At 41.8% G+C, this 16,611-nt stretch overlaps 1 protein-coding gene across 1 annotated transcript in view; it reads left to right on the plus strand.

Moving 5' to 3' along the window:
* Window positions 1-16,611, plus strand: part of abr (ABR activator of RhoGEF and GTPase) — a 159,856-nt gene that overhangs the window by 82,776 nt on the left and 60,469 nt on the right. The window contains exons 8-11 of the mRNA XM_080749846.1: window positions 6,024-6,076; window positions 7,221-7,361; window positions 7,845-7,966; window positions 16,418-16,586. Coding sequence (XP_080605972.1) covers window positions 6,024-6,076; window positions 7,221-7,361; window positions 7,845-7,966; window positions 16,418-16,586 — 485 coding nt within the window. The remainder of the gene's footprint in view (window positions 1-6,023; window positions 6,077-7,220; window positions 7,362-7,844; window positions 7,967-16,417; window positions 16,587-16,611) is intronic.

A 16,611-nucleotide genomic window follows, 5' to 3' on the forward strand; every position in this document is an offset into this window, starting at 1 on the left:
CAGGGATGAAAGAGTTTCATACAGGAACAAAGAGCCTTCGTCTGCGGCTGCGTCTGTGTGAGAGAGAGTGAGTGAGTGTTTAGAAGCAAAGCACGTTGTCTGTATAAGGGCTGTCTGCCTAACACTGTACTTCATAGGGAATACTTAGTGCCAGTATTGACTGGACTGCGTGCGTGCGTGTGTGCATGCGTGCGTGCATGCGTGTGTGTGTGTGCGTGTGCGTGCGTGAATTACAATTCCTGTGCAATTTGCTCTGTCAGCTTCTGTAAACTTGAGTTGTTTTATGGACCAAAAACCAAATCTATAAACAAATCAAAGGACAAATAAGGCAAATAGGTAAAGGGATGCAAAGAGAGAGGAATGTATTAAACAAAGGCAGCATGAAGTTAGAAGTCAATGTGATGGGATTTTTTTTCTTTCTTTTTTTTTCTTTTTTAAGGACAATCTGACTGTTCTGTTTTTTGTTTGCAGAGAAAGTGGTGTATCCGTGTATTAACAAGTACCTGTGAACCTGTCTGTTAATTTATGCAAGGTAGCTACATCCTCCATAGTCAGGCCAATTTCTTATCCTACTCTGTAATCACAACCAGCTAAGGATGGGATGATATGAAAATGTCATGTCATGATTATTATGACCAAAACAATTGCGATTTACGATATTATCGCGATAATCAAAATATCCCCAACTTCCATTATCCTGGGGCGGAACATTTGCCAAAAAATAGCAGATCTACAAGATCAAAACGTTGTGAGCTTGTAGATCTGCAATTTCTTTGGCAAAGAGATTTGGTAGCGAGTGAAAAAAAGACTATCAAGTACGTTACTTATTTCCAGGTCCGTTTTATCAATAAGAGGGTTTAAATGGTACCGAATATGCAGCTCGGCAAATAAAAGGTGAATTGATTGTGAATTGTGAGGGAGGAAGATTGTGAATTGATTGTGCATGACTGAGGATAATTTCACGAAGAAGAAAAAAGAATCTCCACAATACGATTATTGTGAGTGTTTTCTATCACGATAAACGATAATAACCATTATCGTCCCATCCCTACAACCACCACACACCAGCAGCCAGTTACACAGACCACATGGTAATGGTGTAGACTAGAGTAGACCACAGCCAGCTCAGTCAGTAGCACGGAAGGACTGCAGCCCGCTAGCTTCCTGCTCCCTTAACAATCAACCTTTAACAGCCCCCCGAGGTCGACACTTTGATTACTGTTTGCATTGCTGTCCCCTTAATTAGCTGTCAAGGTAATTGAAGGATTTCCTCTAGCTTGTGTTGGTGCTGCTTATGTAGGTTTGTTTATGTAAGCCAGGTATGTTGTACTGTAGCTACTGTATTGCTTGGCGGAGAATAACATTGTGTTCAGTGATGATTCATCCACCCATCTGTACTTTTGACTTTGCTTCCTCCCTTCTTCCCTTCCGTCACTAATCATTAGGCTAATTAAACCATTATTTCTTTCCTCTCTCATCATTCATTAGAGACACTATTATTAGTCACACCCAGTCTTCCTCCCTTCCTTACTTCCTTCCCTTTATCCTCACTTTTCTCCTTCCGTCCTTATTACCTTCGCAAGTACTGCGATCGGCTGTATGTATGTATGTCAGTGTCTTCTCTTTTTAAAGACCATAGCCCAATCAGGGACCAACATCTCTGGCAACGTCATCAGTAACAGGAAATGAGTACCGGTATTCCTGGTGATGCCAGTGATGATGTCATTGGTCAGAATATATCAGCTCCTATTTGGAAGCGGTGATAACTAGTTGGCCATACATGGCCTACTTGTGCAAGGCGCGTGCCTTGCACACGCACATAGTCCGGGCCCAAATAGGTCCTGTCCACGTGGAACCTCTCTGTCCCTTGGCCAAGTTGAGAATTGGGACAACCAGATGTGATGGGTCATCGACTTCCAATAACCTGTCCCTGAGTTCTGATTTCTTCTAATCTTCTCTGCCCCTCTGCTCTCTGCTGCACTTTGAACTGCTCTCAGATGCTTTCTATTTCCATATGAGGACTAGCTATAAACACCATAATGACCTACTAAAATTGCCTAATTGGGAACAAAATGGCCCCTGTCTTCTCTTAAATGCGTTTGTTATGTATTATTGACTGTGTTTCAACTGTTCATCTAACAGTGGTAAAAGCCCTTATAGCAGTCGCTATGTGTTGAAGCACAGGTTCATGCACACATGTCCTGTCTTGCCGTCAGCTCATTGAGACAGATGATGAGATTTGTCACATGCTCAAACACGTGTGGCAGACTGCCAGACGTCCAACATATTAAATACAAGGTATAATAAAGTAAGGTCACACCACAGGTAACTGTGAGGTGAATCTATTGTTTATGCAGGCTTTCACGTTTGCAGCTCAGGGAGCAACATAAAAGAATAAGTAGAACAGAAAGGAAAACAAAATGAGCGCAAAAGCTTGAGAAAGTGCATGTCAGTGTCATGTTGCTTATAAAGTCCTGAACACAGTAAATGTGCATCAGCATAATGCAAATCAGTTAAGCACAGGCTAGGTTTGGTTCAGCAGACTCTGACAGCTGCTAGATAAAAACTGCCACAGTCATGATACTCTGGCATCTGCAGGGTCGAGGTTGCAGCAGTGGTTTTAACAGGCTGTGGCTGTGGTGATGTCTGTCCATGATGATACTCTCAGCCTTGGCTACGCATTATTGCTTATTGTGTATTTCCTGGAAGGAGGGAAGCTCATCTCCTACGATTCTCTAGGCTGTCCGCACCACTCTCTGCAGAGCTTTGCGGTCGAGGACATTACAGTTCCAAGAGTACATACATAACAAGTGTTGGTGCTCTTGATGGTATTGTTGTAGAATGCCTTGAGGATGCGAGGGCTCACCCTGAATTTCTTCTGGTGCCGAAGGCAGTTGAGCCGTTGCTGAGCCTTTTTCACCACTTGTGTTACAGTATGTGCATGGACCATTTCAGATCCTCAGATGTGTATTTCTAGGAATTTCAAGTCACTGACCCGTTCCACCTCAACGCTGTTGATGGGAATTCGGGCGTGCTCTCTCTTCTGCTTCCTGAAATCCACTAACAGCTCCTTGGTTTTTGGCGACGTTGAGTGTAAATACAAGTGTAAATAAAAGTAAGGTGCTAAGACATAATAAATAATAAAGTGTAAGTGTAACCTGGTAAGTGTGCAAAAAACAGCATCACTATGCAAAGACATTGGTGTAGTGAATGACCATAGACTAGCATATTGATAAAATTTAGAATTTGGAATTGGTTACTGAGTATCTATACTGTATGTTGCAGGAATTAAAAAAGAAAAAGATATATATAGATGAATACATTAGCACCTGAAGAAATACATTCATGCACCATAGAGGCAGCATTATTAATAGACAGAGGGAAAGACACTTGAAAGAGACCCAGCAGAGCTCTTCTAAAATATTCTCTTATATGCGTGTGTCTGCATATGTGTGTGTGAATGAAAGAGCTACCATGTGAGCAAGAGAGAGTGCACACGGCCTCACACGTGTTTAATATGTTATGACGAAGTCTATCAGTTAATCACAGACATACTCCCTATAGGTTCCTGCTTATGTGTATAGTAGGAGGCTAGACAAAAGATGCAGAAGGATTTTGCACCAGTGGATGCTGTGTGTCCACATAGAGACGGGAGATACGTACGTTGTAGGACAAATGGAGAGAATTAATCTAATACCTTATATGTGTTAAGAGCCATCGATACCAAGAATGCAACTGTAACAGTACTATAAATATATACTTACAAAAGAAATTGTCATAACTCAAGTTGAGGGTGGGGTATACCACAACTATAACAATGACAGTGAATAACCAGTAAGACTTCCTAATCGGGAGATAAGCGACCACCAGGTCGCAGCGTGATTCTAGGCCAAAATGTGTAGGAGCAGTGTCCAAAAATTTGTTTGAAAGAATCTGCCTGAAGGTGGCGCTAAATGGGACAGATCCATGTTGATGAGATGAGTGTAGGCATACTGTGTACCGATTTGCGTGATTTTAGGGCAAAGATTGTAGGAGCAGTGTCCAAAAATGTGTTTTGCAAGAATCGGCCTCATGGTGGCGCTAGAAGAGGGGCATGTGAGAATTGCTGTGTGGAGGTTGTGGTTTGGCAGGCAAGGAGTGTGTGTGCAAAATTTGGCATGGATTGGGGCAACAGTTGCGGAGATATGAGCAGGGCAAAAGTATGACTTGACGTGACAGACACACTGACTGACGGACGGACGGACGGACGGACGGACGGACGGACGGACGGACGGACGGACTGACTGACTGACAGACAGGCTGTGGAGATTTTGATATTAAGTGCGACCTGACGGTCGCAATAATTTTGGGATCACTTTCAGAGTGATTTGATGTAGCATAGAAACACTTAGTCCACCTGAATTCACAAGTCACCACATCACTTACTACAGTATGTTGTCATTTCCAGCACTTGGGTGACCGTGGAGAGCAGAGGTTCATTTCTCCGTGGATTGGGTCATCTACGACCTACCATGCCCATTGCACATTTTGGACCTCATGTGACATGTATCTGTCATGCATGACGTCAGTTGTCTAAGACATATCTATGACATATGGTTCCACATTTAGGCAAGGTTACAGTGCTGTGCAATCACATCCTTTCACTTCTTTTACAAAATGAAAGTTAAATATTTAGCATATATACTATATTAGCTCCAGACAGACACACAGACCCTGTCATAGAATAACGAAAAGTGTACTGCATAGATGTGTGTGCATTGTTGTTCATTTGTGGTAGGACAACTTGACAACTTTACAGATCTAGTACTAATACACACAAAGTGAAACGTACAGTAGGAGCGGTTTGCACTGCTCAAAATGTACATTGTAACAACAACAACTCTCTTGTTCCGGTCTTACAGCGTGTGTGTTTGTGGGAGAAATTGATTTGATGTGATATTATAATGAACTGCTGTGTCATGGTCAAAGGGTCAGGCTGTTTGGAGAGATTTAAACTTTCCTGTCTTTGTCATAAAGAATCTGTCAAAATCGGACTAACGATGTATACATACACGCATACATACACTCCCACACAGTGGGAGTTTTTCACCTAAAGCTGTCATAGATAGTCAGGTCTATAGACACTCACACAGCCTCAGCAGCCTGGGCCCCCGGGAAATCAGCCCAATGTGACAGAACGAGCTTAAAAGTGTGTGAAAGAATAATACTGTGTGCGGACATGGTTCCTGTGCTGTTGATGTGCGTGAAGGTGTACATAGAGACATGAAGCCCTGTGCCGACGCTGTTTAATGTAAACTGTCATTCACATACTCAGCACAGTGAAGCTTACCTAGTAGCAGGCAGCCTAAATTTGCAATGGAAGCAAACTGTCCCGGAGCCAATGAGAACCTTAGGACAGCTCCAAGCCTAGCGATGGACTGCATGTTAAACAGCCTGTCTACTCAGCTCTGTACGTGTGTGCGTATGTGTCGCGCGCCTGTGCAGTTTAGATGGTAATGCTACTGTACCTCCATATTGCGGTATTGAATCATTTAATTCCTCCTCCACAGTCTATAGAACATCGGATAAATCCCAAATCTTGCGTCAGTCAAAGCCACATTTTCAAACACCCTGGCCTGTCTAGCAATGAATGTGTGTCCCATTTCTGTATTTGTGATAGCTCATATGCCCGGAACCTATGCCCAGCCTGTGTGTGTGTGAGAGCGCACTGTGTACCTGAAATGCTGATGCTGTGTCAGACTAGATTGACACTTTATTATTAACGAAAACGTATGAAATATTAATTTCCTTTTTGTGTTTTTTGTTTTTTTCTTACTTGGATTAGTAAACTTATTTATCAATTGTTTTCTGTTTTGTTAAATCAAGTTACGAAACTATGTTCATTGATCTGTTTTGATATTTGATTTTGTATTTAAATGGGGTGGGCAAAATAAGCTTCAGCTTCAGCCTACACCTTTTCAGACCATTTAAAGTGCTTTACTGATAAGAAGATAGACCTTTACTCTTTTCCCTTCTCTCCACAGCTTTGCTGTACAAGCCCATTGATCGTGTGACCAGAAGCACCCTGGTCCTCCATGTGAGTATTGTAGAACAGTGTTTCCCAAACTCTTTTTCAGGGGACAAATTTTTTTTAAGATGAAAAAACAGGTGACCCCATATATATATATATATATATATACTGTATATATACATACGGTATATGTATATATACTGTATATATACTGTATATATATATATATATATATATATATATATGCAAGCACAGACAGACAGACAGACACACATGCAACATTTGACAAATATGTTTCTTTATGTAATGCATAAACTTCTTCTCAAGGAGGAAAGCATGAATTTGATTTCTCAGTTCATAAACTCTGCCTTTTGGAAAGCCAGCGTACCTCTGTTTGAAACAGTAGGTTTGTGTTCCGCCCCCTTCCCCCCCCCCCCATGTCAGTGCACATCTGATCTGTCTACAGTGTAGTTAACATGAACACATGTACTGTCATAATGTGTCAAGAGACACAAACAGTACTTTTTTCTTTCTTATATTTTTCTTCGTGCCTCTAGACAAATCACGGTATAGTGCTAGAAAAAAATCTAAACAGGGGCGAAACCAGTACAGCAAACGACTGTTTGTTGCAATAGATCACGACCTCTCATGCAACCAAAGGTGATGAACATTGGTGACGGAAGAATCGATATGACAGATGGTGGCTTAAACGTGCTGTTGTCACTAGTGGTGTTGAAATGCATGACTACAGCATGATGAGGAAGCTCAAACCACAAAGGGGAAGGGAGAGTTTCAAATGTTATCTGTCTGAAAGAATGTTATTTATTAGCTTTATATGTGAATTAGGTTGTGATTGAAGAGATTAACAATCACGCAGACGTATTTTTTTTAAATGGAGTCAATCATCTTAACAGAGAGGACATACATTTCTTTTTTTGAACTGATTAGGAATTTAGAACAATATAGTGCAAGTGGACATCAGGACGTCAGACTCAAGTACACCGTTTTACCAGAGTGAATCTTTGTATGTATCTCAGATGGCAACTAACGGTTATTCTCATAATCGTTTAATATGTTTAGAAGACCACAATATGAGGGTAAAATAAGGTTATAAATTGGAAAATGTTGGTAAATGCTACTCAAAAACAAGGTGCCAGCACAGCATTTGTGACCAGCTCGTCTTGTGTTTGTGTTGTATTGTGTTGCACAGGACTTGCTCAAACACACACCAAAGGACCACCCAGATTTCCCCCTCCTGCAGGACGCTCTAAGGATCTCCCAGAACTTCCTGTCCTCCATCAATGAGGAGATCGACCCTCGCAGGACTGCTGTCACTACGCCCAAGGGAGAGGTGTGTACAATGTACAGTAGGGTCCAAATTGATATGTATTTGTGTTTGATATCACATTTTCTTACCTGAACACTTAACATAGTTCTTATTAGTACCAGTAAGACTCCATAATCGGACCGTCAGGTCGCATACACAAACCTTAGAAGGCAATGGCCAATCAGGCGGGAATATGGGAAATGGGACAGAGCCATGTTGATGACATGACTTTAGAGATACTGATAGTATAAGCTGAAGTTGTACTGAAAGTCCACTTGCACAAACTACGCAGCATTGTAGCACTCAAAATACTCCTTATAGATTACTTGTGAAATATGGTTTCAGGAGAGTTTTTCTCTCTCCCTTATCCCTCCTAGACTTTGATTTTGGCATTCTTTTCTTACAAAGAATGCCAGTATTATTTGACACAGGCATGATAGGCACTGTCAGTTTGTGGCTGTGTGTGGCATTTGCAACTGGAAGTGACAACTGGTTCTTCTCTGGTAGGCTCGTCAGCTGGTGAAGGATGGGTTCCTGGTTGAAGTTTCGGAGGGAACCAGGAAACTCCGCCACGTTTTCCTCTTCACCGACCTGCTCCTCTGTGCCAAGATGAAGAAGACCGCTGTCGGGTAGGTCCACCCTTATTGTCAACATCCAATTTCAATTGGAGCATTTTCAAACCTTTATTTTATAGTGATAGTTTTGAGAAAAATGCCAGAAACGAGACAGGGAAGGACATTAAGAACTGTCGTGGAATTAGTCAGGTTTGTTATGTAATTTTGTCGGAATTCTTTGAGGATTTGCAAAACTATACATTTTTGGAAAGGTTATTGTCTAAAGAATCAGAAAATCAATGTTTCCATTTGCCCAGATGTGTTTATGGCAGCCATATTGGAATTTACAAAATGGCCATCATAAAATTACGTTTTGTAATATCTCAGCCTCTAAATAAGCTGGAACATTGATTTTAACTGCTAAACCTACATTTTCAGGGTCAAGGAATCCAATGGTGGTAGTTATACCGCTCAAATAATTACAAAATTAACCCTTAGATGCATAACTGGGTCCAAAACGGCCTGTTGTGGTTGTTTTCTTGCAATATTAGTTTCACTATGTAATTTTGTTGGATTTTTTTGAAGATTTGCAAAACTATACATTTTTGGAAAGGTTATTATCTAAGGAATCAGAAAAGCAATTTTTCAATTGTGTTTATGGTGGCCATATTGGAATTCATAAAATGGCTGCTGTAAAATGTATGTTTTGTCATATCATGGCTTCTAAATAAGATGGAACATCATGATTTTAATGGCTAAACCTATATTTTCAGGGTCAAGGAATCCAAAGGTTCAAGTTATCATTTCATTTTTTTGAATCATCCCATTGAAATGCATAATCCACCATATGGGTAAAAAAAACTACACAGCCCAGGCAGTAAGTCAGATACGAACTCAGAGTTCTTTTATATTTAACTGTGAACTTTAAATGTTTGTGTAACCATCTTAAACATCATGACATGTGTAATCATAGAGACATAAACAGTCTCTATGCCTCATCATAATCATTATCATCACTTTCGTGCATCACAGCTTGGGAATCATCATCATTCTGGAACTGGCTGCTGCACTGTCAGTACAGGCTTAGCTTTGCAGGAACATCTGCCAGAAGAACAGTCAGATTTATACTTGCATTGGATCATCTCAAGGATGGCCTTTGGGGCTGGGAGGACCTCTGTGGTCGTTGGTTTCAGCATCCCAATCAAGTGTTTGAAGTAACCATTTAGCAGGGGATCCAGCCGTGGAACCTTCAGAGAAATGGCTGCTTGAGTCCATCCATGCCCTTGTTTGGACATGGACTCTCAAGATGTTCTGCTTCAGAGCTCCAGGTGTTGGAGGGAGCTTGTCACTTTCTGTCCTATGTTTGCAGAACAGATGCCATCGCAGTTCAGGAATGGTCTTGATGTTGTTACTCTAGGTGAGTAAGCTGCACATACAAAGGACTCCAGTGTTGACACTATTCCTTCTGTCACTTCTGCTTCATCCAAAAGCATCTACAGAGCATTGATAAGGTCTTCATCTGTTTTGAGGTAGATCTGCAGCCAGGTTGCCTTGCCTATACAGGAGAACCTCCCTGTGTTGTCGACCCCAGTGAATGCTGGCAAAGCCTTTGCTTTTTCTTTACCTAGAGATCACCACAGTGGTTCAATCTGCACAACACCAGAGGCCATAGAAATGTATGTGTTCTTCAGCAAGAGGCCACAGTTTGCTTTGACCTGCACTAAAATGTCCTTATCTGGGTAGGGAAATACCAACTGTGCATTAGGGGGGTTTTGCTGTGAAGCCAGCACAGCCTGGTGGATCAGCAGTGTGTCTGCTTCTTCGTGGTTATTTTCTTCAAAGACCAGGTCTGCTGATGTTGGTGTCATATCTGACTTGATACTTAATAGAAGCTTCTCCTTGTCTTCAGATAATCTTTCATCATAATCTTGTGTTAATTGCATCAGTCTGTCATTGAAGAAGCCACTCAGATCCTTGACTGTCACTACAGTCACATTTTCTTTGCTCAGCTTCTGCACAAGCACCATGCCATTGACTAGTGTTGTCTAATGACTGTAAGTCCTGTATCTGTTGCATCTTGGTGGGTAGAATTTCCAGCTCGAGGTGGCTGGTCTTCATGGGGCATATCTTCTCTTGTCACACAGGGAGGTTCTCCCGTATAGGCAAGGCAACCTAGCTGCAGACTGGATGATGCTGAAATTATGGGAAAATGCTCTCGACACTGGAGTCCTTTGTATGTGCATCAACATCAAGACAATCCCTGGAATTCCATGGCATCTTTCCTGCAAACATAGGCCAGAAAGTGACAAGCTCCCTCCAACACCTGGAGCTCTGAAGCAGAACATCTTGAGAATCCATGTCCAAACAAGGGCATGGGCACAAGCAGCCATTGCTCTGAAGGATCCACAGCTGGATCCCCTGCAGAATGGGTACTTGGATGACATGCTCAAACCAACAACCAGAGAGGTCCTCCCAGCCCCAAAGGCCATCCTTGAGATGGTCCAATACTAGTGTAAATCTGACTGTTCTTCTGGCAGATGTTTCTGCAAAGCTAAAGACTTAGCCTGACTGACTGTACTGTGTCAGTGCAGCAGCCAGTTCCAGAACGATGACGATTCCCAAGCTGTGATGCACGAAAGTGATGATGATGATGATGATGATGATGATTATGATGATGCATAGAGACTGTCTATGATTACACTTTAGATTTAGTATCTGACTGACTGAGCTATGCCATTTTTTACCCATATGGTGGATCATGCATTTCAATGGGATGATACAAAAAATGAAATGATAACTTGAACCATTGGATTCCTTGACCCTGAAAATGTAGGTTTAGCCATTGAAATCAATGTCCCATGTTATTTAGAAGTCAAGATATTACAAAATGTACATTTTACAGCAGCCATTTTGTCAATTCCAATATGTCCGCCACAGACATCTGGGCAAATGGGAACATTGATTTTCTGATTCCTTAGACACGATCCTTTGCAAAAATGTATGGTTTTGCAAATCTTCAAAAACATCCAACAAAATTACATAGTGAAACTAACTAAACAACCACACCAGGCCGTTTTGGACCCAGTCATGCATCTAAGGGTTAATGTTGTAATTATTTGAACTTTATAACTACCACCATTGGATTCCTTGACCCTGAAAATGTAGGTTTAGCAGTCAAAATCAATGTTCCAGCTTATTTAGAGGCTGAGATATTACAAAACGTAATTTTATGGTGGCCATTTTGTAAATTCCAATATGGCCGCCATAAACACATCTGAGCAAATGGAAACATTGATTTTCTGATTCCTTAGATAATAACCTTTCCAAAAATGTATAGTTTTGCAAATCCTCACAAAAATCCAACAAAGGTATAAATCAAAGCATAAGGGACCTGACTAAATTCTGGATCAATCAGAAATTGATGAGGCAATAGGAGTTGAGACAATATTCTAGGTGGTGATGGTTATGCTCTAGATTCAGATCAGATTCACTTTATTTGTCACTTAGATGCACTGAGGTATACACATGTGTACACACATGGGATAACGATTCCCCCCCGTGGTAGTGCCTTGGCCCCCGTAATTAAATGGTTATCTTGGTAACCGATAGCCCCTGCGTTGCCGTGGCCGGGATTGAGAGAAAAACGTCCTGTTTTCTAAACTTCCACACATATCATTGCGGTTGTATTTCTTCTTCTCCGCGTGAAAGAAAAGACTTGCGGCAGTCGCGGACGGGAACACCCTCTCACACAGCGTGCACGCGCCGTGTGCATGGCTCCTCCGAAAATCCATATGTCCGTACATTAGTTATGGCAAAACTATGGCAGCATAAGTGTTAATGTTCATGATATCAATGGGGAGAAGTACAATAACACTTTTGTTTTACGGTAGTTCTGCCAAGGCCCACAGGGATTAGACCATAGTTGTACTAGCTGCTTCAAGCACAAGCTGTACCAAAACAATAGCTATCAGGCCAAGTGGAGACATCTAGGCTCTTACAAGCTACCAGAATATCACTGGTTATATAAATACTATACAGTAAGTGATGGTTAAAATATAAAGGTTAGATATAAGTGTAATGAATATACAGTGTAATGATTCATTCTTCTGCAGGACTGAGCCTTAATGGTATGTGCTGTACCAGGTGACCTCATCAGATTTTGCGTTTCTCTTCTCTGTTCAGTTGAAGCATTTGAGGTTTCCTTAATGTTTCAATAAAGAAATTTGGGAATGTAATTGATATTTTGCCCGCTGTGTTTGCACTGTGAAAGTAGAGTTGGGGCCGAACACGAAAAAGATGTCATTAGATCGATTCTCGGGGCCATGAAAGGCAGCGCTCGCATTGAGCTGTGAGTTTAATTTTTGAGAAGCAATCTGTTAAGGCTCAAGGCAAAGATGATGAAAGGGGGTGGCAGAGACTTTGTGTGTGTGTGTGTGTGTGTGCGCGTGCGTGCGTGCGTGCGCATATTCAACCATCCTGTGAATATAATGGATGGCTGTATGGCAGGCCACATAGATGAAGTATCTCATTTACAGGAGTGCATCCATGTCACACGTTGACATCACAGCAACCGCCGTTAGCCAGATTGGACCCAGTTGTGATTGGCGTTGGCGTGTGTACATGACAATCTCATGATGGTTGCCATAGCTACCAGATCTGAAAATCAGCATATAGTGTCTGGGGCGTTCTCTCTGTGTGTTTTCAAGAGCACATAGGGGGTTAAGCTGTGAACTGTCCAATTAGAGCAAGGCGGCCGTCCAGCATTAAACCCGCTTTATTAGGTAGCAGAGGAGCAACCTTAATACAATAAAATTTAACGCACTACATGTACAGTAATAGTTGTCTATTGTAGCTAGGATTATTTATGATCAGATTGACTCTACTTGGCCACATGTGTAACACATCCAAAAGCTGTACAGTTATCACTCCATATTGCCTAGTAACAAAGCAAAACATAAGAGAAATAACTCTTATATAATTCACTTGATTATGTTAAGTACAGGCCATGTGCTGGACTGGTGTGTATTAGAGATTGGATGATTGTGTTGACTCCTATTCTAGAACAGCCTAGTCATGGATCTATATTTATTCCCCTGTGTGTGCGTGCGTGTGCACAGGCGGGGGGACGCATTGATGGATCTCCTGTGAGTGCCACTAGGAGGCTACTTGAAAGCAAACTGTGTACAGCATATACGTACCTGTAGGTTTTTAAAACAATAGCTTTCTGAAAGTGTACAAAACCTTCACAGATGACTTGATGGATTGCTTGCCCCATCAGACCAGACACAGTAGGTTTTAATAAAACATGGAGGAGCAGAGGCATGCCTTCACGACAAAGAGAGTAGTTTATATGATGAAATAAACGATGGACATTATATGCTACATCAAGGTTGATAAAATACTGTTGGATGCTAGGTTCCTCCATCAAAACAATTAAAATCTAATACAATTAGTTTAAGTTATAGAACAGCAGCCTATCTGAGATAATGGAATCATGGAACTATTTAAGATGGATTTAATTTAATCTGCTCAATCTGCACCAATTGACAGAGAATATTTGATTGATGTTTTAGACCTTTGGCAGCCACATGTGTCCTTTATTATCTCCCTTTATTTAGGAGAATAATTTCGTTTTTCGGGTCAATACATACATTCAAGAGTAAGACAAGACAATACATAAATAAATACACAACAGTTCAAACACCCAGTGACAGACAATAAGAACAAGAGATAACTATAAGTCTACTGCAACAAAAGATATCTGTACATTTACAAGTTTATTTAAAATCAAACCTCGGTTCGAAGTGGAGCGGTGAATTTGAGCAGCTGTACCCTATGTGAGTGAGTGAGTGTAAACTGTGCCTGTGAGTGAGTGGTGAGTGTGCCTGGCCTGCACAAAACAGCGCCCCTCCTTTAACTAGTGTTTTGTGTGTGGCCACTCAAGGTATTGCCAGGCTACGGACACGGCCAGCCAGCCAGCCAGCCAGCCAGCCACCCAGCCAGCCAGCCAGCCACCCACCCACATACCCACGGACATACCTGTTCATTGGGAGCGCTTTCACCGCTCCAAAAAAGTCCTCTCCACACTCGTGGAATGTGCACAAGGTGTAATGGGCCGGGGCAGTTGCACTAATCCTTCCAGACTCTTTACCAGAGCTGATGTCAGGGCCACAGATCCTTGAGCTACACAGGATGGTTGACCTTGGGGATAGGCCGCTTCCACAGTGTAGGGATGGTGTTCTCCCGGACAGAGCAGTTAAAGAGATGACTGAGAACGCTGGCTGGCTCTCATGAGCATTCCTTTACCACCCTCCCTTTAGTGAGGTCAGGCCCTGTTGACTTGGATGGATTTAGCCTCCTTAGGACCCTCCTCACCTCCTCCTCTGTGATAACAACATTGTTTTTGTAATTCGTAACAACCAGAAAATCACAGCCCTTTTCCTCTTTACAATTCCATTAGGTTTTACCATCCGTTTCTAGGTTAGACATGGTGAGGGTCGCACCTCAACACTGAACCATAAACCATTTTAGCTGCAGCAACATGAAGTTTCATGGCAGACTCTCCCTTTCTTATGGTGTTCACATATTTCATATTCATATGCCGCCATCCAGTCGTCATACTCTAATTAGCTCACTGATTGATGTATTGGAGTGTCAAAGACCTGAGCATACAGCCAGTCAGAATACTAACGAGGTTTCATTAGTGTGTCAAAGTGAATTAATCTTCTCAGCCGTTTGTGTCCACCACCAAGGCTGTTCTTTTTTCTTTTCCTGAGTGCAGTATATGTTTTAAATTGTTTTCAATGGTATAGTCACACTATGCTGGAAACAGTCTGCTATTTTTATCTGGTTACCGGGGGAGTCGAAAAGTGTTTAACTTTCTGCATTGCGTTTTCAGCTGGGAAAAACATTAGGGCTAGGGCTTGCCGTTATGGATTTTTTGTTATTGCGGTAATAAATCACTGTTTACCGACGGTATGGCGATATCTCCCAAAAGTTATTTTGAATAATAAAATAAAAAATGTGTATGTATATGTATATATATATATATATATATATATATATATATATATATATATATATATATATATATGTTACCGGATGTTTGGGTAACTCAGGACGTTCTATGTAAGAGCGCTTGTTTTGTCGTTCACCACACACCAATCACCACCAGGTGGCGACGACAGCCATTCACTAGTGAAGGCGCTGACGTCACTCGTTTGCGACTCTATTTGCGACTTTATTTACTAGCCTAGCCTAGCCTAGCCTAGCCTAGCTTAGCCATTAGCTCCATTGTAGTCACTTGGACAGGGCGTTTATCGTGGGCTTGCCCAGGCCTTACGGCCTGGGCATAAATATAACGATTGCATTCACCACGGCTTCGTAACTCGCGCGGCGCTCCGCCGGCCGCGCGGCCCTGGCCCGCTCTTCGCGGCCACTCGCACCTGCGGTGCTCGGGGGCGAAGAGCAGGACCAAGGTCCGCTGGCCTGCGCGCCGCTTGCAATGTCGTGGACAATCGAGCGGCTCCGTTCCGCCCCGTGCTGCACGACGAGTGCTCCGTTTCTCGACCGTCCTGTTTCTCTAACAAACCGTGACATATATATATATATATATATATATATAATATTTTCAAATAATAATAATAATCGCGGTTATGAACTCGACACTGTGGTATGCATTACACCACCGTGGTATGGCAGTATTGCGGTCATTGCACCCAGCCCTACACCCACAGCCCCAGAGATGGTATTCTGCTGATTGGACACTACTTCCATGGCTGTCAGCTACACTGTAGATCAGTTGTAATACTGAACACAGTAGCTTGAAATCCTTTAATTACTTATTGGAAGTGTTAGGTAAACCCAAACGTATCCAAACTCTTCCATTATAAGGACGTCATTAATGGCTGTCATTTGTGTTAACTTGCCTTTATATTTCCAATGGCTTAATCAATTCAATTACGCTATAATTAAAGGCACCGTTTGCATTAGGGCTGTTACGATTATAACATTTTATATGACGATTAATTTTCACTCAAATAATTGCGATTAACGATTTAATTGTGTTTTTGTTGTTGACAATCACATTTCTGTTTGGCTTTTAGGCTTTGAAGTTGCACATGGTAGATATGACACATAACCTAAATATACAAAGAAATTACTGACACATTTGACAACTTCATACTTAAAAAATAACATTGATAGTGGAAATAGCCGATCTACAAGCTCACAACGCATTGCGACGCGTTGTGAGCTTGTAGATCTGCTATTTCCACAATTTTTTACTTTAAAAAATATATATGAAAATGTTTCAACATGGAAACAATTATGACGATTATGAAAAATAATCGCGATTATGTCAAATAATTGCGATTAGACGATTATGTAATAATTGTGACAGCCCTAGTTTGCATAAGCTAACAAGTTGGTATCACCACTGTGAGGTATAATAGGAACATTGATATGACCATGTAATTAACTCTTATTTAAACATTCTTCTCCTTCTCTCTCTGTCTGGCCTCAAAGTCGCCATCAGCAGTATGAGTGTAAGTGGTACATCCCGCTGGCTGACCTGGTCTTCCAGACAATGGACGACTCGGACTCCTGCCCCCACATCCAGGTGCTGCCCGAGCACGAAATAGAAGAAATGAAGATCAAGATCTCCGTTATCAAGAGTGACATTCAGAAAGAGAAGGTAACAAATGACAGACTCTGTTCCC

The sequence above is a fragment of the Nannobrachium achirus genome, assembly GCF_963921795.1.
Source record: "Nannobrachium achirus genome assembly, chromosome: 19".
NCBI classification, from domain to species: Eukaryota; Metazoa; Chordata; class Actinopteri; order Myctophiformes; family Myctophidae; genus Nannobrachium; species Nannobrachium achirus.